At 42.4% G+C, this 24,708-nt stretch overlaps 1 protein-coding gene across 2 annotated transcripts in view; it reads left to right on the forward strand.

Moving 5' to 3' along the window:
- STAC3 (SH3 and cysteine rich domain 3) overlaps positions 1–24,708 on the forward strand; it is a 158,975-nt gene that overhangs the window by 128,626 nt on the left and 5,641 nt on the right. For both annotated transcript variants that reach the window (XM_073613823.1, XM_073613822.1), the window contains exons 5-9: positions 3,355–3,452; positions 9,596–9,659; positions 10,065–10,114; positions 21,789–21,880; positions 22,687–22,738. In XM_073613823.1, coding sequence (XP_073469924.1) covers positions 3,355–3,452; positions 9,596–9,659; positions 10,065–10,114; positions 21,789–21,880; positions 22,687–22,738 — 356 coding nt within the window. The remainder of the gene's footprint in view (positions 1–3,354; positions 3,453–9,595; positions 9,660–10,064; positions 10,115–21,788; positions 21,881–22,686; positions 22,739–24,708) is intronic.

The following is a 24,708-nucleotide window of genomic DNA, read 5'->3' on the forward strand; positions in this document are numbered from 1 at the left end:
GGGCTGAACCGTCTCTGGTTTGAAGTGTAAGGGGATCTCGAACCATGTTTTTGAGATTTTATTTTCCTAAAGGGACAGTACAACTTTTGTAAGCAATGTATATTTTTGTAAAAAAAAACAAAAAAAAAACATGGGGTCCCCCTAAATTTTAAAAAAAATACCCTTATCCAGGCATGCAGCCTGAGTGGACAGGAAAGGGGAAGTGCAATAAACATGTGCATCCCCTGAAATGTACCAGGCCACATATCCTCAATTTTGGGAGGGTCTGCAATAGGGGATTATCAGAATCAAGAAGCCCACATTGGAATAATGAGGCCTCTGGATATCTGGCCCACTCATGTGAATAAGTACAGGGTTCATAGCAAATAAAAACAACCACACCATTAAAAAGTAATTTATTGAAAAAAATATGTACTCCAAGATATATCCAACGTCAATCACATCCAGCATTGTGGGTCCACGACCATCTTTATGTGTGAAGCCCATTGATGTTCATCCTAAACCCAAAGTAAATGTGATACGAAAGGCTAAATTTTTTCCCTAAAATAAAAAAAGGTTAAAACGTACCTGTCATATCTTTGCACAGAGCAGCCCCTTCTTCCTCCTTCTGGCATCCATCGCCAGAACTGTCAGCTCCTCTTCTCCTGAATGTAGCTCCTCCTCTCCTGAGTGTGCCCCCATAGCAAGCTGTGTCTGTAGACACACGCAGTGCAGCTCAGACATGCTCCCCCCACTCTCTCCTCACTGGATTTGTCTTACAGCCATTGGCTTCTGCTCTAGATCCAAAGAGGATACAGGTAAGTATTTAGGGAGAGGGAAAGAAACAACAAGTGGAAGCTTTTTTATTACCATCCCTACCTGGGACCAATATCATGCCAGTCACATTATAAAATGTTAGCATACCCACATTTCTGTTATGAGGTGCTGTGGTGAGAGATGTAAAGAGACCTGTTCTATGGCTTCAATAACAGCAAATTAGCTCATTGCATAGACAATACTTTCAGGCATTTTTTTACTGTCTGTATTGTGTAAATTAAGATTTCCTAAAAAAACAATGTTTTAGTTTTAGAATGGTTATGCAGAGTAAGCCACCTCATAAATATTGTACCTCTACTTTCCATATGACTATGTAAGTTGCTTTTGACATTCACTTGTACTTATACTGTGAAGGAGTTGGGGCTGATAGAAAATGCCCCCCCCCCCCTTTTTTTTCTAACTGTGACTATTTCACAGTATCCTAGAAAAATGATTCTAAGCCCCATCACTATAGTAGAACTAATGTAGACTATAAAGCGCAACTGCAGAAATTCTAAAAAATCCACCCTTGCAGTGACCCCCCCCCCCCCAAGGTTAGTTGCACATGACTAAGGGATTGTGGAAGAGGCAGTTTCACCTACCTGATTCTTTGCAATAGTGCTGTCCTCTTATGCCTGAAGCTCCGATCTATGGACAGAGCCTTAGTGTCATCACGTATACTGCAGAGACATTAAGGTGGTTCTAAAAGCTAAACATTTTTTACTTTAATGCATTCTCTGCATTCTCTGCATTAAGGTTAAAAACCTTCCCATGTCCGTGCTTCTTCCTCCCTAAACACTTACCTGTCACCACTATCAGTCTAGGACTGCCACTTATGGCAGCCATGATCTCCTCTCTTCCTGCATACACAGGACATAGTGGCAGCAGCGGGAGCCACTGGCTGTGAGAAAGAAGTGGGGGGTGCCCAACTTGGGGGCAGCTTGCTATGGGGGCACATGGAAGGGAGGAGGAGCCTAAATAAGTGACGGGGGACCTAGATGAGGAGGAAAGGGATCACTCTGTGCAATATCACTGCACAGAGCAAGTAAGTATAACATGTTTGTTACTTTAATAAAAATAAACCAGAAGCTTTACAGTCGCTTTAACCTTGTATTGTAAGTTTAGGAGGCTGGAGTGCAACTGGAGCAGCTGCAGGGTATTGGTTGCAGTGCTGGAGGGAATCTCCTAGAGCAAGGAGTAAGGCATGTGTTTTTTACCTTAATCTTCTCTAATGCCCTATATACACGGTCGGACATTGATCGGACATTCTGACAACAAAATCCTAGGATTTTTTCCGATGGATGTTGGCTCAAACTTGCCTTGCATACACACGGTCACACAAAGTTGTCGGAAAATCCGATTATTCTGAACGCGTTGATGTAAAACACGTATGTCGGAACTATAAACGGGGCAGTAGCCAATAGCTTTCATCTCTTAATTTACTCTGAGCATGCGTGGCACTTTGTGCGTCGGATTTGTGTACACACGATCGGAATTTCCGGATTTAGTTGTCGGAAAATTTTATAGCCTGCTCTCAAACTTTGTGTGTCGGAAAATCCGATGGAAAATGTGTGATGGAGCCTACACACGGTCGGAATTTCCGACAACAAGGTCCTATCACACATTTTCCGTCGGAAAATCCGACCGTGTGTACGGGCATTAGACTGTAAGGGTAGATTTTTAAACTTCCCTGGAGTTGGGCTTTAAGCATGATATTTACAAAGTACACTAATGCTTTAAAAGCAAAAGTAATCAACAAAACAAAAAAAATGTATGTACTGTTTTACAAGTTATCATTCCATAGAAGCAGTGGCTGAATCTGTTTTCTTTTTCAGATTTTTTTTAACCTGGTGATCTTGCCTGTATCACACTTCCTGTCTTAGGGTAACAAAGCACACTGTTCTATACCAAGGGAGGAGCAGCATTATCACTCTAGGCTGTTCTCCTCAATTGAACTTCAAGCTCCATCTCTTCTCCTCATCTCCAGTACATAGAGGGGTGTTAATCTGGAGTTTATGGAAGATAGCTGGGAAACCTGATAGCATTATTTAAAATTTCAGTTTAATCCACAGGGAGGTACAAGAACAAAAGTTTTCTGATCAACAGATATTTTTCTGTCCTTGGAGTAAATGTAATGAACCTGAAAACAGAAAACGAATGCAGCTTTGTTCTCAGGTTTTAATATATTTAAAAAGCTGCAAATGCTGTTATTCTGTAAGTGGCAACAACACTGACTAACAATCCCAGACTGATCTACTCACAGATGCATTTCCAGTGAAATATGTGTTGGTGAGAATTATGGCAAACATTTAAACAATGTATTTGTTATATATATATATATATATATATATATATATATATATATATATATATATATATATATATATTTTTTTTTTTTTTTTTTTTCTTTCAACCTAGCAATAGTCATAGCATGCAGAAAACAAGCATTAACAGTAAGCATTCAATTTTATTGACATGATATCACCTTTTTGGTTTGGTGAGATAAAAATGATTTGTCATCTTGATATTAATAAGAAATATTTGTTCTTTGTGCCACAGCTGCTGCCAACCGCACAGACCCAGTGTTTGACACACTGAGGACTGGAGTTATCATGGCAAATAAGGAGAGAAAAAAGGGACAAGATGACAAGAAAAATGTAAGGAATCCAAAGTCTGAATCTAAAGACAAAAGACAATTAGATCTTAATTATGTTTTATATGAAGATTGCACTTTACCTTTATAGGAAGTAGTTTTCAAATTCTACACTTTATAGTTACTATAAGGATTCTGTTAACTTTGACATGTTTAAGAAGAGGTATACTTTATTTTATATGTATTATTATGCAATTCTTTAAAATACAATTTCAATGAATATCTCTAAAACTGTCCACTTTAAGCTCAACACAAATGACCTGAGGGCACTCTGTGTGACATGCGAAAAAGATGTTTAACCATACTGCCACCGTAAGACCCCTCGCATACTGGGGCAATGGCCGCATTAGCTTTGTTTAAGACCCCTTTCACACCAAGGCATTTTTGCAGCGTTTTAGCACTAAAAATAACGCTCATAAAACTCTCATAATATGCTCCCCATGCATCTCAATGGACCCTTTCACACTGAGGCGTTGCGCTGGCGGGGCATTGAGAAAAGTCCTGCAAGCAGCATCTTTGGAGCAGCTTTTGGGCATTGAAAAAAGCACTTCAAAAATGCCCCTCTCCATTGAAATGAATTGAAAGCGCTGTAAAAACGCCTGAAAAACGCCTATAATCCGCCCTGAGCTGTAGAAAAGTCACATGATCTCACAAAAAGGTAAACATTGCAAGCAGAAATGAGAGCATCTACAACAACAGGACTGAAATTGTGGGAAGATCAGAATGATTAAACAGACCATCAAAGGAATTTGGGACTAGTGGGAGCGGGATTAGGGTTCTGGTTTTGGGACTAGTGGAAGTGGGATTAGGATTAGGGTTAGGGATTTGGGACTAGTTGGAGCGGGATTAGGGTTAGGGATTTGGGACTAGTGGGAGCGGGATTAGGGTTGGGATTAGGGTTAGGGATTGGGACTAGTGGGAGCGGGATTAGGGTTGGGATTAGGGTTAGGGATTTGGGACTAGTGGGAGCGGGATTAGGGTTGGGATTAGGGTTAGGGATTTGGGACTACTGGGAGCGGGATTAGGGTTAGGGATTTGGGACTAGTGGGAGCGGGATTAGGGTTAGGGATTTGGGACTAGTGGGAGCAGGATTAGGGTTAGGGATTTGGGACTAGTGGGAGCGTGATTAGGGTTGGGATTAGGGTTAGGGATTTGGGACTAGTTGGAGCGGGATTAGGGTTAGGGATTTGGGACTAGTGGGAGCGGGATTAGGGTTGGGATTAGGGTTAGGGATTTGGGACTAGTGGGAGCGGGATTAGGTTTGGGATTAGGGTTAGGGATTTGGGACTAGTGGGAGCGGGGTTAGGGATGTGGGAGTGGGATTAAGGTATAGATACTTACGTTGCAATGCTCATCCGAGTATAATTTTTGAACTTGTCTGGGTGCCCTCGCAAGTCCTCGTATAGCAATGCAAATTGTCCAATTGAGGTGTGCACTTGGAGGATGGGATGAACCCAATAGCGACGGTGCTGCCTCTGTTGGTGGATATGCTCCCAATAGAGTAGCACAAATAACAAAAACAGCTCCATGAACTCCATCTTCTTTATTTACCCTCTTTCACCTTAACGAGATACCAGGAAGTACACACGAAGTGATGTAGGGAGGTGGAGTTGTTCTTTTACCCCGATGCTTCAACAACGCTTGAAAAACGCTGTTAAAATGCCTGCAGCGTTGCGTTAATTTTACCGATAACGCCCCTAAAACACTGTAAAAACGCGGTAATAACGCTATGGCGTTTTTAGGGCATTTTTGAAGCGCCTTGGTGTGAAAGGGGTCTAAGAGGCGCTTTTCGGCCGCTAGTGGGCCGCTTTTAACCCCAAGGAAGGGGTTAAAATCTCCCATGTTGTGGTACTTCCAAATCGCTTTTCAGGCGCTTTGGAAGCGCTGCCCATTCATCCCAATGGGCAGGGTGTTTTTGGAGCGCTAAATACAGCGCTCTCAAACTGCCCCAAAGATTCTGCTATTTCCAGCACTACTTTGCCTGAAAACCGCCCCAGTGTGAAAGGGGTCTAAATGTTACAGCTGCACCGACACTAGCACTAACACTAGAGACAATAGCGACTTCCAGCCACTATAGTAGCTGGGAATTTGTTGACCATTTTATTGCAGGCTGATGGCTATGTAGTAATAGCCTCCCAATCATTTTGACATGGTAGGGAACATGCAACCCCCTTGCCTGACTCCCCCCTTCCCCCGCCCTCGATATGTCCCTAGCTTACTTATCCCTCCTGGGTGCTTACGGCCTACATGAGAGATTTCAGGAGGGAGAGCAACAGAAAAGCAATGAACATCTGTTTGCTGATCTGTCATACAAAGTATGAACCCAAAAGCACTCAGCTCTGAGCATTTTTGGGTTTAGATTTTTTGAACCCCGGCTGAGAAAAAAGCTGATTGGCCAGAATTTTGGGTACTGATATTTTTCGTGGTTGGCATATTTGGTATCTCTTTATTTGAGACAACCTCATCTTTTATAGTTCACCAAACAAATTAGGGATTTTTTTAGTGTTTTTGTGTTCTAAAATTCAATTGTGTGTATTTACTAAAAGAATAAATTTAAGAGTACTGCAAATATCCTGTGACATAAAAAAACTGCAACTACCACCATTTTGTTCTACAAGATCTCTTTTTTTCAGAAATTATAAAATGTTTTGAGGTTTAAGCTGCATTTTCTTTTCCAATTATTTTTATTACAAATTTAAAAAGGATTACATGTTTCCAACATTGTCGAACATAAAAATGCAAGTATGCCAACATATAATAACAATACATCTAAGCTCAAAGTAAAATAATATAGATTTAGCTTGTGAATATATTTTGATGAGCACACCTCTTATATAAATGAGCTATCACAAATATTCAACAATAGGGTATAAAGGCAAAGAAATATACCTGTATTCACATTCCCTATCGCTCCTGTAGAAGGAAATTGGAGAGAGAGAGGGAAAATGGGATGAGAAGACCAGCAATTCATCACATAGGTCCCCATGAGTACGGAACCCAATGGGGTAAGAGGGCAAAACTGAAGACCGTAACGACCGTCTCGACTCCCACACATCACTTATAGCATCGGGTCTTTTATTGTGTAGCTTGCTGGCAAATGAAAAGGAACATATAAGGGAAAGAGTATGTGGTAAGAAAAACCGAATAAGAAGGAAAAAAGGGGAGACTTCGGAAAGAAGAAAGATGAGAAGAGAAAGGGAAGGGGGAAGAATAAAATGAGAGAAAGAGTGCACCCTATCACATCAAAGTATGGCTGTGAGTACTTCATAAGACATCCAATAAATAAGAATTCAGGGTTTCCAAACTTTATCAAAATTAGCCTGTTTGTCGAGTAATATGGCCGAAAGGCGTTCATTGACCTTTATCCAGGATAACTTGTTTTTCACCAGGTCCAGGTCAAGCTGTGTTTTCATGTAGAAAATATGCAATTTTGTATGTGTGTGCAAAATGAAAAAATGGCTTTGGCAGCAAAAGAGCTAATTTTTGCATAGTCTAAGGCTGCTTTACTAAGACGTGTCAAAATTTCTAATGGTCTAATTCATAGCAACTGCTTCTTGCTAAAAATATTTTTTTTAAAAGGACTGTATGTGTCCTTATAAACTTACTAAATGCTAACAAACAACTGTAATTTTTATTAAAAATAATCTTTTTTCTCATGTAAGGGAGAAATTGGACCAGACTTTATCATGTTTTTTACTTCTTTTGGATGAGCTGTGTTTTTTTAAAATGTATCTTTTTTAACCTTTGAATTAGAAGAATAAAATGGCTAACAAAGTAAAAAAAAAATACTGTATAAAATGTCAGTCAAACTGGCTCACTCTGTTCTCAAAAAATATATATAAATAAATAAATAAAACTGGGGTATACAGTAGAAAAAAATACATCAAAAGTGCACCATTTAACAATCTATTTTTTTTTTCTTGAGCAATCAAAAAGATATATAAAAAAAAAGTTTACTTTTTATTTTATTTTTATACAGCAAAATTATCAGCCCAAATTGAAAAGAAAACAGTTCAAATAGTAAGGGAACCTAGTACAAGAGCAGTGTTCTCTGTTATACAAAATAACAATAAAAAAAGGCGCTGTGAACATAAAATATGCATTATATAAACACCAGTGTGAAGGCCTAAGTGATGAAGTGTGTGACAAATAACGTTGGGAAACTGGTTAAGTGGCAATCAGATGTCCCGTCAGCGGAAGTGATACAGTGAACATTGGGTCAGACCGCGGTTTAATACATCATGCAGGCTGAGTATCTTTAGCAATGCTGGATTGTTTTAGCTTCTTGTGAGTGTGTTTTTACTACGATAAAACACATTTTAGTAAAACAGATTTACACTATTGGAGACCCTTTTTCTTTATTGTTTACCATATGGGGAGTTCCACAAGAGAGGAGAGTCAGGACCAGAAACCATGTTAGATGGAAGTCATCTGTATAAGCGTTAAATGCCAATCTTAAAAAAAGAGAGGCATTGCTGCCTTGTAACTTCTAGTCTGCTGGGAGAACTGTTGCAGGATGGGCTCATCTTTATTTGAGCACTGAAGCACTTTTTATTAATGGTGGAGAGACTGAACTTTCCTGAGTAGAGTTTATTTAGAACTGTTGCAAGATGGACTAATCTTTTTTTTTTTTTTTTGCATACACCTGGTCACTTGGGCTTTCACAGTGGTGTTTATTTTCTATAACACATATTTTATGTTCACAGCGCCTTTCTTATTGTTATATTTTATTACTTATTTTGGGTGTATTGAATGAAGGTTGCAGTAATGTGTTGCACATTGCATTAATATTATTTTTGGGGTATTGTACGTCTGCAGCGCTGAGTTTGGGGATTAGACTTATGTTCCCTGTTATAATCTAAGTCCATTGCATTGGTTTATTACAGATAAATAGGCCCTTCACTTTGTAAGGGAAATTGCACATTGCAAGGGAATTTTGCCAGACTTTAATGAATGTGGTAAAATTTCACTTTGCAAAGAATGCCCAATCACTTTCAAGGGAAATAAAAAAAAACAACATTTTGCTTGCACATGATTAGACGAGGGATGTCAGCAGAGGAAGTTAACTTGCAATGTGCCACTTCCCTTGCAAAGTGTCTCTTTGCCATTAAATAATAAACTACTATGTAACAATTAACCAATATAATTTTAGAGGAGCATGTCAAATAAATGTCCACCAATGTATGAAGCACCAAGTCAGAAGGATGTTTTACTATTAGCATAACAAATACTATTGTTTAACCGGACTGTGTAATTTTATAATTGAATTGAACTGTGGTATCATGTTAACTCTGAAATGGATCAAGAATACTTCAAGGGTCAAGAATACTTCAACCCTTCTAGGGCATCTGCAGGATGTGTCCTAGCAAGTTCCTTGCATCTGCAATATCCAAACATTGGCAATCAATGGCTTATTAGGGCTGTTTACTATAGAAATATTATCTTTACTGACCTATACAACTATACAGGGACGTAACCTGCTTCTCTCCTAGCTAAGCCTGATACAAAGACTTAAATCCTTGTGCAGCTCAGTCATGTGACCTACCTTATAACTTTTAGGACACATCTTTCCAAAATGTCTATCAACATGGCAGGCTCTCCAACAGGGCAGTACTCATGTGGAATATTAGCATAGTGGCTTCAGAATTATGGCTTAAACCCCATCCATTTTGATCATGCTACCATTTATGTTGGCGACCATCAGTGACCTAGATCTTTCATGGCAAAGGGCACTTTTGTCAGGTTGATGAAGGGACCTTGTGCCTCCAAATTTGTATATGATTTCTACACCAGTTAGCCTTTAAATGTTTTATGCTCAATTACTTTGTTTCTTAATACACACACACACACATAGTATACGTAGTTTCTTTAGCTGTGCTGTCATTTTCTTTGAGAAAACAGCATTTTTTTATGGTTTTTGCTTTATCAGCTCTCTTGAGAATCGAAGCTTGAACTTTTCCAAGGTCTTCCAGTCTTTCTTTGCTGTGAAAACTGGTGCGGTGTTTGAATGGAAAACAAGACAAGCACTGATATGATAATTGTGTCCATAATATTGTGTGAAGTCTTTAGATAAAAGAGTCTCATTTTATTAAAATTGTCCTTGTCTTTATCTGCCTGTATTTATATAACTGGGTCATTTCCCATTAGCCTGCTGCTATGATTGACGAGGAGCCTGAGCCTCCCAAACCAGAAGAAGGCAAGCAGGAAGGAGGTAAGAATTTGCCCTACCGTATTTGAATGTGGCAACTAATCAAGTTCAAGTATGTAAGCATTCAGTACTGTGTTGTCTTCTGTTTGGTATATTCTTTTATGAACATTTTATTATGTACAGTTCACCTTACAACCTGTGAACAAATATGTCAAACACACAGATTAACCAGTAATGGCTGCTTTCCGTAATATTGTCTCTGACATGAAGGTCAGACTTATGATTCTGCCGAAGGTCAGTTTAGCCTTTTATCCTCTCCATGCAGTTAACGAGCACCAATTATAAATGAGTAATAATAATTGCAAATCCCGTGTTTTAATTGTTTCTGAAAAGAGCTTTGAGGTCTCGCAATGAAATGTGCTACACAAGGGCTGTCATTTTCACCACTGTTGTCTTGTTTAATCCCAGATTCTCCTGATGGTGACAAGAAAGGTGACAAAAACCCACAGGATGCAAAGGTAATTGCTGATCTGCAAATGTTTTTGTTCTACAGAACTGGCAGGCAAGAAAGTTGATTTTAGGGGGCTAGCACACGTTTATGTTTCTACTTTTACTTTGCAGTTATTTTCATAAGAACAATTCTAGTTTTAATGTTATTACTAATTAACGTGCTGTTAATATAAAATCTTTTGAGATATGCCATAAAACTATACATTAAACATGAGAACTGGAGATCTCCACTGGCATTAGGTGTCTGTGAATCGTGGTGAATCACCATGCGGCACTAAGTGACAAGCATACAGCTGCAATCCTGTGTAATATGTGCATTGCTAGTGGTGGAAGAAAAGACATTAAGGCTCGGTTCACATATGAGCATGCAGCGGCTCACAGCAGGAGTCGGGTGCGTCCTCGTTCACCGTTTCAGGCCCAATTTCAGCCTGAATTTTTGGCTGAATTCAGACCTGAAATGGACCAAAAACGCACAGCATTCCTGTGCAAATCGCGCCGGAGCCCCTGCGGAGATATGTGAACCGACTCCATAGAGAGCTGGTGACAAACTCCTGTTATTGCGATACCTATGTATATTAGCCTTAAATAGATTTTAAATTTATTTTAAACATTGTAGAAATATTATAGTGATTTGTGATGAGGAAATAATTGGACCACAAGTAGATATTTTCCTCCCCAAACACTTATGAAGCCATGCATATTCAGAGTATACCATGACTTGAATCACCAGCCGTATGCATTCATTGGCAACAGGGAATTTTCCTTTTCAGTTATTGCCAAAGTATATCTGGAAAACCATGTAGTTTATAGAGAGCTTGACTGGAAGCCAAATATGTGATTCTGGAAGATGTCCAGTTAATATCTATGGGTATCCCAATGTGTTGCTATATATAGATTACATTTTTTTTATTGTGGTTCATTTAAATTAAATGGTAATAACCATGGATACATATGTAAAGGTTTCAGTAAAAAAGTGGTTGTAAAGGCTGAAGGTTTTTTTTTTTTTTTTTTTTTTTATCTTAATGCATTCTTTGCGTTAAGGTAAAAAATCTTCTATTGTCAGCTCCCCCCTGCCTTCCCAAATGCTTACCTGAGCCTGATCCAGCACTGCTCTCTCTCTTCCTCCTCACTGTGTCAATCAAATCCCGTGAGGAGAGAGCAGGGGACAGGGCACACAGAGCACAGTTTGGAATTGATCTTGCACATTTGCCACAATAGGAAGCAGCTATGGCATGGTAGCACACAGAGAGAAGGAGCCCAGAGTGTCAGTGGGGGACCCCACAACGCTGATGTTATTTGCACATCAAATTGCACATCATTTGTCTTAGTGCCTGCTGATTGACAAGCTACACTCTTGTAAATAACCAGTGGTAATGCTGATAGCCATGCCCTCTGCAAAAGCGTTTTATCCCACTGTAGTTCAATTAGCTGTACATGACGGTGAAATTCCTGCTCTGGATTAAGGAGCAGTACTGTAGGATTGCCACCTCATCACAAAAAGCTGCATGATTTCACCGGCAGGAACAACAGGTGTTTGTGAGACTTTTCAGTAGGACTAAGGTAAAAATATAAGTGCAGATGCACATACAACTAAGTGCCGCTGCACCGTTTTTGATAGTAAACCATAGTTCTACTTTATATAGATGATAAGTGTTAAATGCCTTTTTGGCTCTTCTGTTTTCCTTGTGTAGCGCAACCCCTGTAGGAGCCGCTGGATAAAATGGGTCCTCTGTTCTTTGCCTTGACCTTCTCAAGAACCTCAGCCCCTCTGACACACCAGGTCGAGTGTACAAACATACAATATTGCAGGAATTCACTGAAAGTAAAACTTTGTGCCCAGCTTTAGCGCTATCAAATAAAATGGGCACCAAACTAGATAGTAAAACCAAACCTCATATATTGTCACCCAATATGATTGCTAAATTGGCAAGCATAAAATGGATTAACAATGGTAATAACACAATTTAGCAAACAAAGTGATTAACAGTAGGGACTAGGCGTAAGATGGCATTTGGCATCCAGATCAGCATAAACTGTGGCAGGCCCACCTCAAGTGTAGCAGTAGTGAAGTTTAATCTACAGAGTGCTGGAACTATTCTGCCATAGTGCATTTATGGTAGCGATGCTAGTCCTAGACTGACTGGGTATGCACTGTTCAAAGGAAAAGGAGGATAGTAGCGGAGGGGGCAGGGGAACAAAGGTGACTTGTAAATAATTATTATGGGAGGGGCCCTTTAAGTGGGTCACTTCACTTAACGACAGTGAAGTATAGGTACCGTATAGATATGATATAGTCTTGGCACAGGTGCAAGTTTGATGTGGTTCAAATGCGGTAAAGGTTTGGTATTATGTGGTATAGAGTTGGTATTGGTGTAGCCTAGGTTTGGAATAAGTGTGGTATAGAGTACAGTATGGGTGCAATATGATTTGGGTACACTTGGTGTCCTGCTTTCAGTGGTTCAGTCCCTGCTAGCAGTTTCAGCAATGGATAGATAGCCCTGTCACCAGTCCCTGGGATGCTGCAGGGACCTCTCTCTGTAGAAGGGGGGCCCACTTAGTCTCTCCATGAAAGCCCCTGGTGATCAGCAGTGGGAAGCAGAGGGTGAGTTGATGCTCCAGTCTCCCTGCAGCAGAGGTGCAAGTGATGTGATGTGGGTGGTGCTGCGCTACCCCTGGGTGTCACTCTAAGTCTCAGGCTTGCATCTCTGCTGGTATGGTCTTCCACTGACAGGCGAATTTCCAGACAGAGGTGCCCTCTCTCTATCTCCCTTGGTGCCAAGAGGAAGAATTTCCTGGGAAGTATAATAAAAATCATCTCTCCTCTCCTCCTACTGCACAGTGCATATTGGGATCTGTAGTGTAAGGAGTCTATTCATCCCATTATATGGCTGACATCTCAAACTACAACTCCTAGGCTTCCCAGAACTCTGAATGGAAATTTACGGGCTTGATTGGCTTTAGTTCTCCCCCTGTTGGCCAGAGGAGAATGGTGCACCATTACATCAGTATCTCAGTAAAGGGAGAGAAGAATAAAAGGCAATGGGGGTTGTTTACTAAAGGCAAATCCACTTTGCACTACAAGTGCACTGCAAGTGCACTTGAAAGCGCACTGAGAAGTGCAGTTGCTGTAGATCCGCGGGGGACATGCAAGGAAAATAAAAAAAACAGCATTTTAGCTTGTACATGATTGGATAATAAAATCAGCAGAGCTTCCCCTCATTTCAGATCTACCCCTCAGATTTACAGCGACTGCACTTGTAAGTGCACTTTCAGTGCACTTACAAGTGCACTTGTAGTGCAAAGTGGATTTGCCTTTCGTAAATAACCCCCAATGTCTCCTTCTCTATATTGTTGTAGTCCAGCACCTGAAAACACTTGCTAAAACCACTGTACAAACTATTCTTAATATATTATACTATGAGTATTTATAACTATGAAAGCCAAGCCTGAATTATCTATCTGATAGTTTTACTGTTTGCCAAAAGAATTTAGTATTACTAAATCAGAATTTTGGGTCTTATGAAATCTAGAGTTGCTACAAATGAACTCCAGCTTTTGATACACTTTACGTAGTTCATTTGGGCCACCCTGTCCCTTACTAACATGAGGCCGCTGGATGTGCGGTATAAACTGTATGTAGCTGAGTTTACATACAACATACCACACTGTGTTCCGGGATCGAGCCGAGACTTCATGTCTCATAGCTGGAACACAGTAGGGTTTATCTGATTGGCACTCAGTCATTTAGAGAATGCGATGTATTCTAGTAATGAATACAAAAGCTTTCTCTGAATGGCTGAGCACCAATCAGATTCTACTGTGTTCCAGGTATGAGACAGGAAGTCTTGGCTCGAACCTGGAGCACAGTGTGGCATGCTGAATGTAGCCTCAGTTGCATACAGTTTATACTGCACATCCAGTGGCTTAACATGTTAGTGAGTAGGGATGAGCCGAACACCCCCCCGGTTCGCACCAGAACCTGCGAACGGACCGAAAATTCGCACGAACGTTAGAACCCCATTGACGTCTATGGGACTCGAACGTTCGAAATCAAAAGTGCTCATTTTAAAGGCTAATTTGCATGGTATTGTCGTAAAAAGGGTTTGGGGACCCGGGTCCTACCCCAGGGGACTTGTATCGATGCAAAAAAAACTTTTAAAAATGGCCGTTTGTTCGGGAGCAGTGATTTTAATGATGCTTAAAGTAAAAAAAAAAAAAAAGTGAAATATTCCTTTAAATATCGTACCTGGGGTGTGTCTATAGTATGCCTGTAAAGTGGCACGTGTTTCCCGTGTTTAGAACAGTCCCTGCACAAAATGTCATTTTTAAAGGAAAAAATCTCATTTAAAACTGCTTGCGGGTTTAATGTAATGTCGGGTCCTGGCAATATGGATGAAAATCAGTGAGACAAACGGCATGGGTACCCCCCAGACCATTACCAGGCCCTTTGGGTCTTGTATGGATATTAAGGGGAACCCCGCACCCAAATTAAAATAAGGAAAGGTGTGGGGCCACCAGGCCCTATATACTCTGAACAGCAGTATACAGGCGGTGCAAACAAGACAGGGACTGTAGGTTTGTTGTTAAGTAGAATCTGTTTGTAATTTTTAACGGGTACATTTTTAACGTATTTAGCTCCAGCCAAAAAATCTTTTTTAAGCTTTTTGGAAAACATAGGGAAGGGTTATCACCCCTGTGACATTTGTTTTGCTGTCTTTCCTCCTCTTCAGAAGATTTCACCTCACTTTTTGTCCCAATGACAAATGTTTTTTGAAAATTTGGGTTTTTTTGTGGAACAAGGATTGGAAAGCATCAGTGGAAAGGAGAAATGTTTTTCACATATTAACTCTTACAGGAGAGAATTTCCCTTCCTAGGGGTAGATTTCATCTCACGTCCTGTTGTCTCCTTCCGTTTGCAAGTAGGAGTCGTTTGTAAGTTAGATGTTTGAAAGTAGGGGCCTTCCCTATATACTCAGCAGAAATTTGGGCCTTAGGTGTTGTTGTGGCCACAACACTGTAAGCCCTCACAGGGCCCTGCTGTGAAATATTAGATCAAGAATTGTAATTACATGCCCCTGTTGAACAAGGGCAGAAAAATTGGGCCTTTGGTGGTGGTGGTGCCACAACACTGTAAGTCCTCACTCGCTCTTGGTGGGTGCAGAAATGGGCCCTGCTGTGAAATATTAGATCAAGAATTGTAATTACATGCCCCTGTTGAACAGGGGCTGAAAATTAGGCCTTAGGCACTGGTGCTGGTGCCAAAACACTGCAACCCCTCACAGATACTCTAGTTGGAATGCAGAAATGAGCCCTGCTGCAAAGTATTGCATTAAAAATTCTAATGACATGCCCCTGTTAAACAGGGGCTGAAAAATTGGGCCTTAGGCACTGGTGCTGGTGCCACAACACTGCAACCCCTCACAGATACTCTAGTTGTAACGCAGAAACGAGCCCTGCTGCAAAGTATTGCATCAAAAATTGTAATTACAAGCCCCTGTTAAACAGGGGCTGAAAAATTGGGCCTTAGGCACTGGTGGTGGTGCCCAGAACCAAAAATGTTCTTACAAGCTATCAGCGTGATGATTAAGGAGGAAGAGGATAATTACTCAGGGATAGTCACTCAGCATCAGCATAGGCAGTCTTTGAAGGGATCTGAGATTTCAAAAAAAATTATTCGGTTACATCAGCATCAGGTGCTTGGTAGCTGGTGGTGATCCAAGACTGATTCATTTTTATGAAGGTCAGTCGATCGACCGAGTCGGTGGACAGACGCACCCTGTGATCGGTTACAAAGCCTCCAGCAGCAACTCCCGAAGATGTTTCATCCTCTGCTCCCTCTGCGATGGCAAGATAAGGTCCGCAACCTTACCCTTGTAACGTGGATCAAGGAGGGTTGCCAGCCAGTATTGGTCCTTCTCCTTGATACCACAAATACGAGGATCCTTAGGCTGCAGGCTTTGCAGGATCAGGGAGGCCATGCAGCGTAGGTTTGCTGAGGCATTCGGTCCGGAGTCCTCTGGGTCACTAAGAAGGACATGGTCCGCAGCCACCTCCTCCCAGCCACGTACAAGTCCATGTGTTTCTTGGGACTGATCCCTTAAAGACCGCTGCTGATGCTGAGTGCCAGGCTCCACCTCCATACTGACACAATCTTCCTCCTCCTCCTCCTCCTCCTCCTCTTCCTGTGTGATCAGCGGGCACGCAGGAACACTGTCTGGATAAAGGGGGCCTTGAGAGCTAAGGAAGTCCTCCTCTTCCTGCCTCTGTTCTGCCTCAAGTGCCCTGTCCATTATTCCACGCAGTGTGTGCTCCAACAGTTGGACAAGGGGGACAGTGTCACTGATGCATGCACTGTCACTGCTCACCATCCTTGTGGCCTCCTCAAATGGTGACAGGACAGTGCATGCATCCCTGATCATGGCCCACTGGCGTGGGGAAAAAAAAACAAGCTCCCCTGACCCTGTCCTGGTGCCATAGTCACACAGGTACTCATTGATGGCCCTCTGCTGTGTGTGCAGCCGCTGCAGCATGGCCAACGTTGAATTCCACCTGGTGGGCATGTCACAGATTAGGCGGTTCTTGGGCAGGTTAAACTCCTTTTGGAGGTCCGTCAGCCGAGCACTGGCATTATATGACCGGCGGAAATGCACACAGACTTTCCTGGCCTGCCTCAGGACATCCTGTAAGCCTGGGTACCTGCCCAAGAACCGCTGCACCACCAAGTTAAGGACGTGAGCCAAACAGGGCACATGGGTCATTTGTCCCTGTCGGAGGGCAGAGAGGAGGTTGGTGCCATTGTCACAAACCACCATTCCTGCCTTAAGTTGCCGTGGCGTCAACCACCTCTGAACCTGCCCCTGCAGAACTGACAGAACCTCTGCCCCAGTGTGGCTCCTGTCCCCCAAGCATACCAGCTCAAGCACCGCATGGCATCTTTTGGCCTGCGTACTTGCGTAGCCCCTTGAATGGCTACAGAGCACCGCTGGTTCCGAGGACAAAGCACAGGAAGAGGCCATGGAGGAAGAAGAAGAGGAGGGGGTGGAGGAGAGAGGTGTGTCACAATCATTAGCATTTTGGAGGCGTGGTGGTGGAACAACCTCCAACACTACTGCACCTTGTCCTGCATCCTTCCCAGCTGCCAGCAGAGTCACCCAATGCGCCGTGAAACTTAGGTAACGTCCCTGTCCATGCCTGCTGGACCATGAGTCAGCATGCACCTTACTGCTGACCGCCCTCTCCAGCGAGGCATGGACATTGCCTTCCACATGCTGGTAGAGAGCCGGAATTGCCTTCCATGAGAAAAAGTGGCGTTTGGGTACCTGCCACTGAGGAACCGCACATTCCACAAACTCACGGAAGGGGGCAGAGTCTACCAACTGAAAAGGCAGCAGTTGAAGTGCTAGCAATTTTGCCAAGCTAGCATTCAACCGCTGGGCATGTGGATGGCTGGGAGCAAACTTCTTTCGGCTGTGCAGCAGCAGGGGCAGGGAAATTTGCCTGGTACAATCTGACATCGGTGTACCAAAAGCAGATTGCCCACAAGTACTTGGCTGTGACACACCTAATTCTACACCTTCATTCCTCTCAGTGCAGGTCTCAGAGAGGACTGAAGGTATAGTGGGGTTGGAGATCTCAGCTGATGAGGAGCAAGGAGAGGTCCTCTTTGTTCTTTGGTGTGGGTCTTTTAGATACGCTGCCAACGAACTGCATGGCAGGTCAACATATGTCTGGTCAAGCATGTGGTACCCAAGCGGGAGATGTTTTGGCCATGCGAGATACGCTTGAGACATATGTTGCAAATAGCAGCGGTGCGATCTGATGCACTCGTCTCAAAAAAGGCCCACACCAAAGAACTTTTTGATTAACGCGCAGAGACTGCAGCGCCCTGCACATGTGGAGCTTTGGGGTGTGATGCAGTCAAGGTGCTGCCCTTAGGCTGGCCCCTGGAGGGCATCCTGCCTCATTGGTGATGTGCCGCCTCCTCCTCCTCCTCTCTCCTATCAGGCACCCACGTTGAGTCAGTGACCTCATCATCCCCTCCCTCCTCATCACTGGAGCAAACCTGGCAGTATGCTGCAGCAGGGGGAGCATGACTGCCAGATTGCTGTCCTTCTTGGGCACCCCCTCTGTCCGTGCTCACGTTACTGCCTTCATCGAGCTCAGTATCATCATCAGAGCCTTCCAAACGCTGGGCATCCTCCTGGAGCATGTACCCAACACTGTGGTCAAACAGTTTGAGGGACTCCTCAGGAGGACATGGTGGGGCTAGGGAAGGAGTCACTGATGACATTGAGCCAAGGGAAGAGGCCACTGCTTTGCCAGACAAAGTACCCTGGGCATGGGTGAGAGAGGATGAGGAGGATGAGGACGGCTTGGTCATCCACTCGACCAAGTCTTCCGCATTTTGCGGCTCAACACGGCCAGCTGCCGAAAAAAAGGCCAAGCGTGTCCCACGGCCACGTGCTGATGAGGATGCACCGTCTCCACGACCAGCACTAGACACAGAGCCTGCTTGCCCTCTCTTATTGGCTTGTGACTGTCTGCCTCTCCTTCTTTGCCTTCCAGACATACTAATGGCCTGTAGCTGCACTAAGCTGGGATATATATATATATATATATATATATATATATATATATACTGATACTGCAGCTAGCAAAATCAACTGCCTGCCTGTAGTATGAGAACACCACCAACCTTCTACAGGTAGCTTTAGCTGAACATTGTGCAGAGCTCGCAAAAAACTAACTTGTAGCTGTTTTAGCTGCCTGCGGTAGTGATAGGATCAGGAAAACACCACCAACCTTCTACAGGTAGCTTTAGCTGAACACTGTGCAGAGCTCGCAAAAAAATAACTTGTAGGTTTAGCTGGACACTGTGAGCAGGACGCACCACACTAATCTGTAGTTTTAGCTGAACACTGTGAGCAGGACGCACCGCACTAACTTGTAAGTTTAGCTGAACACTGTGAGGTGGACGCACCGCACTAACTTGTAGTTTTAGCTGAACACTGTGAGGTGGACGCACCACACTAACTTGTAGTTTTAGCTGAACACTGTGAGCAGGACGCACAGCACTAACTTGTAGTTTTAGCTGTACACTGTGAGCAGTACGCACCGCACTAACTTGTAGGTTTAGCTGAACACTGTGAGGTGGACGCACCACACTAACTTGTAGGTTTAGCTGAACACTGTGAGCAGGACGCAGTGCACTAACTGTAAATAGTCTAGCTGCCTGACTGTGGTACTAATAGGATCAAAAGAACACCAGCAATTTTCTTCAGGTAGCTGTAAATACTGTAACAAGACAAGCCTGCCTGTCAGTAAGAAGATAACAGGAACGAATCTAGCTGAACAGTGTGAGCAGGACGCACCGCACTAACTTCTAGGTTTAGCTGAACACTGTGAGGTGGACGCACCGCACTAACTTGTAGTTTTAGCTGAACACTGTGAGCAGGACGCACCGCACTAACTTGTAGGTTTAGCTGAACACAGTGAGGTGGACGCACCACACTAACTTGTAGGTTTAGCTGAACACTGTGAGCAGGACGCACCCCACTAACTTGTAGGTTTAGCTGAACACTGTGAGGTGGACGTACCCCACTAACTTGTAGTTTTAGCTGAACACTGTGAGCAGGACGCACTGCACTAACTGTAAATAGTCTAGCTGCCTGACTGTGGTACTAATAGGATCAAAAGAACACCAGCAGTTTTCTTCAGGTAGCTGTAAATACTGTAACAAGACAAGCCTGCCTGTCAGTAAGAAGATAACAGGAACGGATCTAGCTGAACACTGTGAGCAGGATGCACTGCACTAACTTGTAGCTTTAGATGAACACTGTGCAGAGGTCTCACTACACTAACTTGTAGGTTTAGCTGAACACTGTGAGCAGGACGCACAGCACTAACTTGTAGTTTTATCTGAACACTGTGAGCAGGACGCACCGCACTAACTTCTAGGTTTAGCTGAACACTGTGAGGTGGACGTACCCCACTAACTTGTAGTTTTAGCTGAACACTGTGAGCAGGACGCACTGCACTAACTGTAAATAGTCTAGCTGCCTGACTGTGGTACTAATAGGATCAAAAGAACACCAGCAATTTTCTTCAGGTAGCTGTAAATACTGTAACAAGACAAGCCTGCCTGTCAGTAAGAAGATAACAGGAACGGATCTAGCTGAACACTGTGAGCAGGACGCACTGCACTAACTTGTAGCTTTAGATGAACACTGTGCAGAGGTCTCACTACACTAACTTGTAAGTTTAGCTGAACACTGTGAGGAGGACGCACAGCACTAACTTGTAGTTTTAGCTGAACACTGTGAGCAGGACGCACTGCACTAACTTCTAGGTTTAGCTGAACACTGTGAGGTGGACACACCGCACTAACTTGTAGTTTTAGCTGAACACTGTGAGCAGGACGCACCGCACTAACTTGTAGGTTTAGCTGAACACTGTGAGGTGGACGCACCACACTAACTTGTAGGTTTAGCTGAACACTGTGAGCAGGACGCACCCCACTAACTTGTAGGTTTAGCTGAACACTGTGAGCAGGACGCACCCCACTAACTTGTAGTTTTAGCTAAACACTGTGAGCAGGACGCACTAACTGTAAATAGTCTAGCTGCCTGACTATGGTACTAATAGGATCAAAAGAACACCAGCAATTTTCTTCAGGTAGCTGTAAATACTGTAACAAGACAAGCCTGCCTGTCAGTAAGAAGATAACAGGAACAGATCTAGCTAAACTGAATACAGTGTATATATATATATATATATATATATAAACAACACCTGGGATGCATATATATACACAATACACTGTAAGTGCAGCTAACTGACTGACTGTTCTGCCTAATCTATCTAACTCAAATCAAATGACACTGTCTGTCTCTCTCTCTCTCTATCTATGAACGCCGGAACACACACTACACAGGGCCGCCGTGCAGGCGGCCTTATATAGTGTGGGGCGTGTGCTAAATCCCCTGAGCCATAATTGGCCAAAGCCTCCTTGGCTTTGGCCATATACGGCTCTCTGTTCAGACGGCGCTGTGATTGGCCAAGCATGCGGGTCATAGTGCATGCTTGGCCAATCATCAGCCATCAATGCACTGCGATGCCGCAGTGAATTATAGGCCGTGACGCGCCACACGAATTTGGCGCGAACGGCCCATATCGTTCGCAATTCGGCGAACGGGCGAACAGACGATGTTCGAGTCGAACATGGGTTCGACTCGAACACGAAGCTCATCCCTATTAGTGAGGGACATAGTTTGCTTGGGCCAAGCTGGCCCAAATGAACTATGTATAGTGTATCAAAAGCTTGAGTTCAGCTTTAAAATTCCAGCTCATATTATGGATTTTGTGTGCCAAGAGAATGATGGACCTGTGTGAAATATATTTTCTTAAGGAGTTTGTCTCTCAAAGTGTGGAGTAGATGCATCATTCAAGCACTTCTCTACTATCCATACAGTAATTGAATTACTAAAAACATTTAAGGGCTTTCACCCCAACCCATTATGTATTGCAATACATTTCTCCAAATCCATGATATCAATTATATACAATAAAACACCAGCTAAACACTTTCTCAACCACACCATTCCTGCACTGTCCAGATGTCAGTGAATACCTGCTATGACAGAAATAAATTATATTTCACTCTATTCTCTTTGACTGTTGCAGAACAAGAAGGCACAGCCAGGGTTTATGCAATCTCATTATTTTGTTGCTCTTTACCGGTTTAAAGCACTAGAAAAAGATGACCTTGATTTCCAGTAAGTATTTCTTTTAATGGTTGTATTACTGCCTACTCCCATGACTGGTCATTAAAGAGGAACTAAACCCACCAATTTAATTGTTTCCCCAAAGAAAGCTTATAGTAATGTTAAAATTTTTTAATTTTAAAAGAGGTGGTCTAGAGCTAATAAGACTTGTTCCTTAGAAATGTTCCTCTCCTCATCTTCCAGCTGGTTCCCCTACTGTTACCCCTGCCTTCCTGTTTGCATGCTCCTGGCTGGGACCTAAGCCAAACTGTGTTTGCTCATAGAAGCACACAGTGTCTAGCATGCCACACCCCTGCTTCCTCCTCCTCCCTTGCCCAGTTGTGGCAGCCTATCAATCCTTTATCCTTAGAGAGATTCTACAAGCCAGCTGTTCAAGGGAAGCAGAATCTGCATTTGGCTACGTTGAAGGAAATTAGACTTGATATTTTGGAGAATAATAACAGTTTTATTTTTGAGCTCTTTTCATACTTAAAGCTCCTTGTGGTCTGGTCAGGTTAGATTTGTAGAATATACTTAAATATAGGAAGAGTTTGTCTTAAACAACTACTAATTACAAATATGATATATGTTCTAATGGCTATTCAAATACAAACTATTTGAATATTATCAAAATATAACTATTCTATTATAATTCTTATAAGACCATGCTGTTCCTTTAAAAAGTTTGCTGTTTTTCATTAATAAAAAGAAAACACTGTTTAATTTACCTAATCATCTTGTTGCTCATGGTTTAAATCTTGAAAACTTATTATTACCAAACGTTTAATTATACTAAATTACTTTGAATTTCCTCTCAGAGCTGGAGACAGAATTACAGTTATTGATGACTCCAATGAAGAGTGGTGGAGAGTAAGTAATATTTAGTGTATACTTATCCCCAATACAGTGTAGCCAATGGGATGCATTCAACTGACATAAATGCTGCAGCACACAATATCAATACCTAAAGGTATGTGCAGAGCTGCCAGTTTTCTTGCCATATTCAATAAACTACTTGTAGCAACTCTTCAAAGTAATGTATTACCAGTAAAATGTAACTTGCTATACAAATTATTTTCACCTGCGCTGTCCACTATATACTCAGCTGCTGTATCAGGTCACCCCTAGTATGATCACAAACTATTATTCAAATATATATATACAGCGCTTCAGCCAAAAATTCATATGTGCTCAATTCAATTCTCCAATTCATGCAAACATATACATAAACTTGATAATAAATACGATATAAAACTTCATATGTGTCCATATATAAATTAAAATGTTCTATAAAAATGCATATGTGTCCAAATACCAATATATATATATATATATATATATATATATATATATATATATATATATAATATAAAGTGTTCTGATTCAAAATAAAAGTGCTAATTCAACGAGCATTGGAGCCGGGACTGGCAGTAGGAAAGAGTTTTATCTAGGTGCTGGGAGAAAGCACTGGGTAATTTAAGTGTTACTGGATCTATGCATTTTTAAAATAAAAGAGGATTTATGCTATGGTGTTCCTTTTTAGTTTTTTTCCTGTGGTCTGCATGAGTGTATGAGAGGGAGGAGAAGGAGATATTAAAGGGACCAGGATTGGTGGAAACCCCTGTTGTTTTCTATGAGCGCATGTTGACCCAGGGCTGAGTGGGTCAAACTATCAGGTGAGTGAGGAGTGAAGGTGGAGGATAGCCACGTTGTAACAAACAGTGGAAGAGAGGACACATTAAACGAGCATTTTATTTTTGATTCAGAACACTGAAAGTGGACATTTGCACTTTAAGGCCTCATGCACACTGGACGTTATAATAACGTTATAAGAACAGCAGTAGATTTGCAGAAAAATGTGGAGTTTTATATGGTATTTATTTTTCTGATATCAAATGTATGTACTGTATATGTTTGCATGAATTGGGGAATTTAATTGAGCACATATTAATTTTTTGCTGCAGTGCTGTGTATATATATATATATATATAAATATGCAGTATCACACACAGCCATTCATGTCTAAACTGCTGGCAACAAAAGTGAGTACACCCCTAAGTAAATATGTCCAAATTGGGCCCAATTAGCCATTTTTCCTCCCCGGTGTCATGTGACTCATTAGTGTTACAAGGTATCAGGTGTGAATGGGGAGCAGGTGTGTTAAATTTGGTGTTATCGCTCTCACTCTCTCCAACTGGTCACTGGAAGTTCAACATGGCACATCATGGCAAAGAACTCTCTGAGGATCTGAAAAAAAGAATTGTTGGTCTATATAAAGACTGCCTAGGCTATAAGAAGATTGCCTAGACACTGAAACTGAGCTGCAGCACAGTGGCCAAGCCCATACAGCGATTTAACAGGACAGGTTCTACTCAGTACAGACCTCACCATGGTCGACCAAATAAGTTGAGTGCACATGCTCAGCGTCATATCCAGAGGTTGTCTTTGGGAAATAGACACATGAGTGCTGCCAGCATTGCTGCAGAGGTTGAAGGGGTGAGGGGTCAGCCTGTCAGTGCTCAGACCATACGCCGTACATTGCAAATTGGTCTGCATGGCTGTCATCCCAGAAGGAAGCCTTTGCTAAAGATGATGCACAAGAAAGCCCACAAACAGTTTGCTGAAGACAAGCAGACTAAGGACATGGATTACTGGAACCATGTCTTGTGGTCTGATGAGACCAAGATAAACTTATTTTGTTCAGATGGTGTCAAGTGTGTGTCAGCAACCAGGTGAGGAGTACAAAGTCAAGTGTGTCTTGCCTACAGTCAAGCATGGTGGTGGGAGTGTCATGGTCTGGGGCTGCATGAGTGCTTCCGGCACTGGGGAGCTACAGTTCA

The sequence above is a fragment of the Aquarana catesbeiana genome, linkage group LG02 (genome assembly GCF_042186555.1).
Source record: "Aquarana catesbeiana isolate 2022-GZ linkage group LG02, ASM4218655v1, whole genome shotgun sequence".
NCBI lineage: Eukaryota > Metazoa > Chordata > Amphibia > Anura > Ranidae > Aquarana > Aquarana catesbeiana.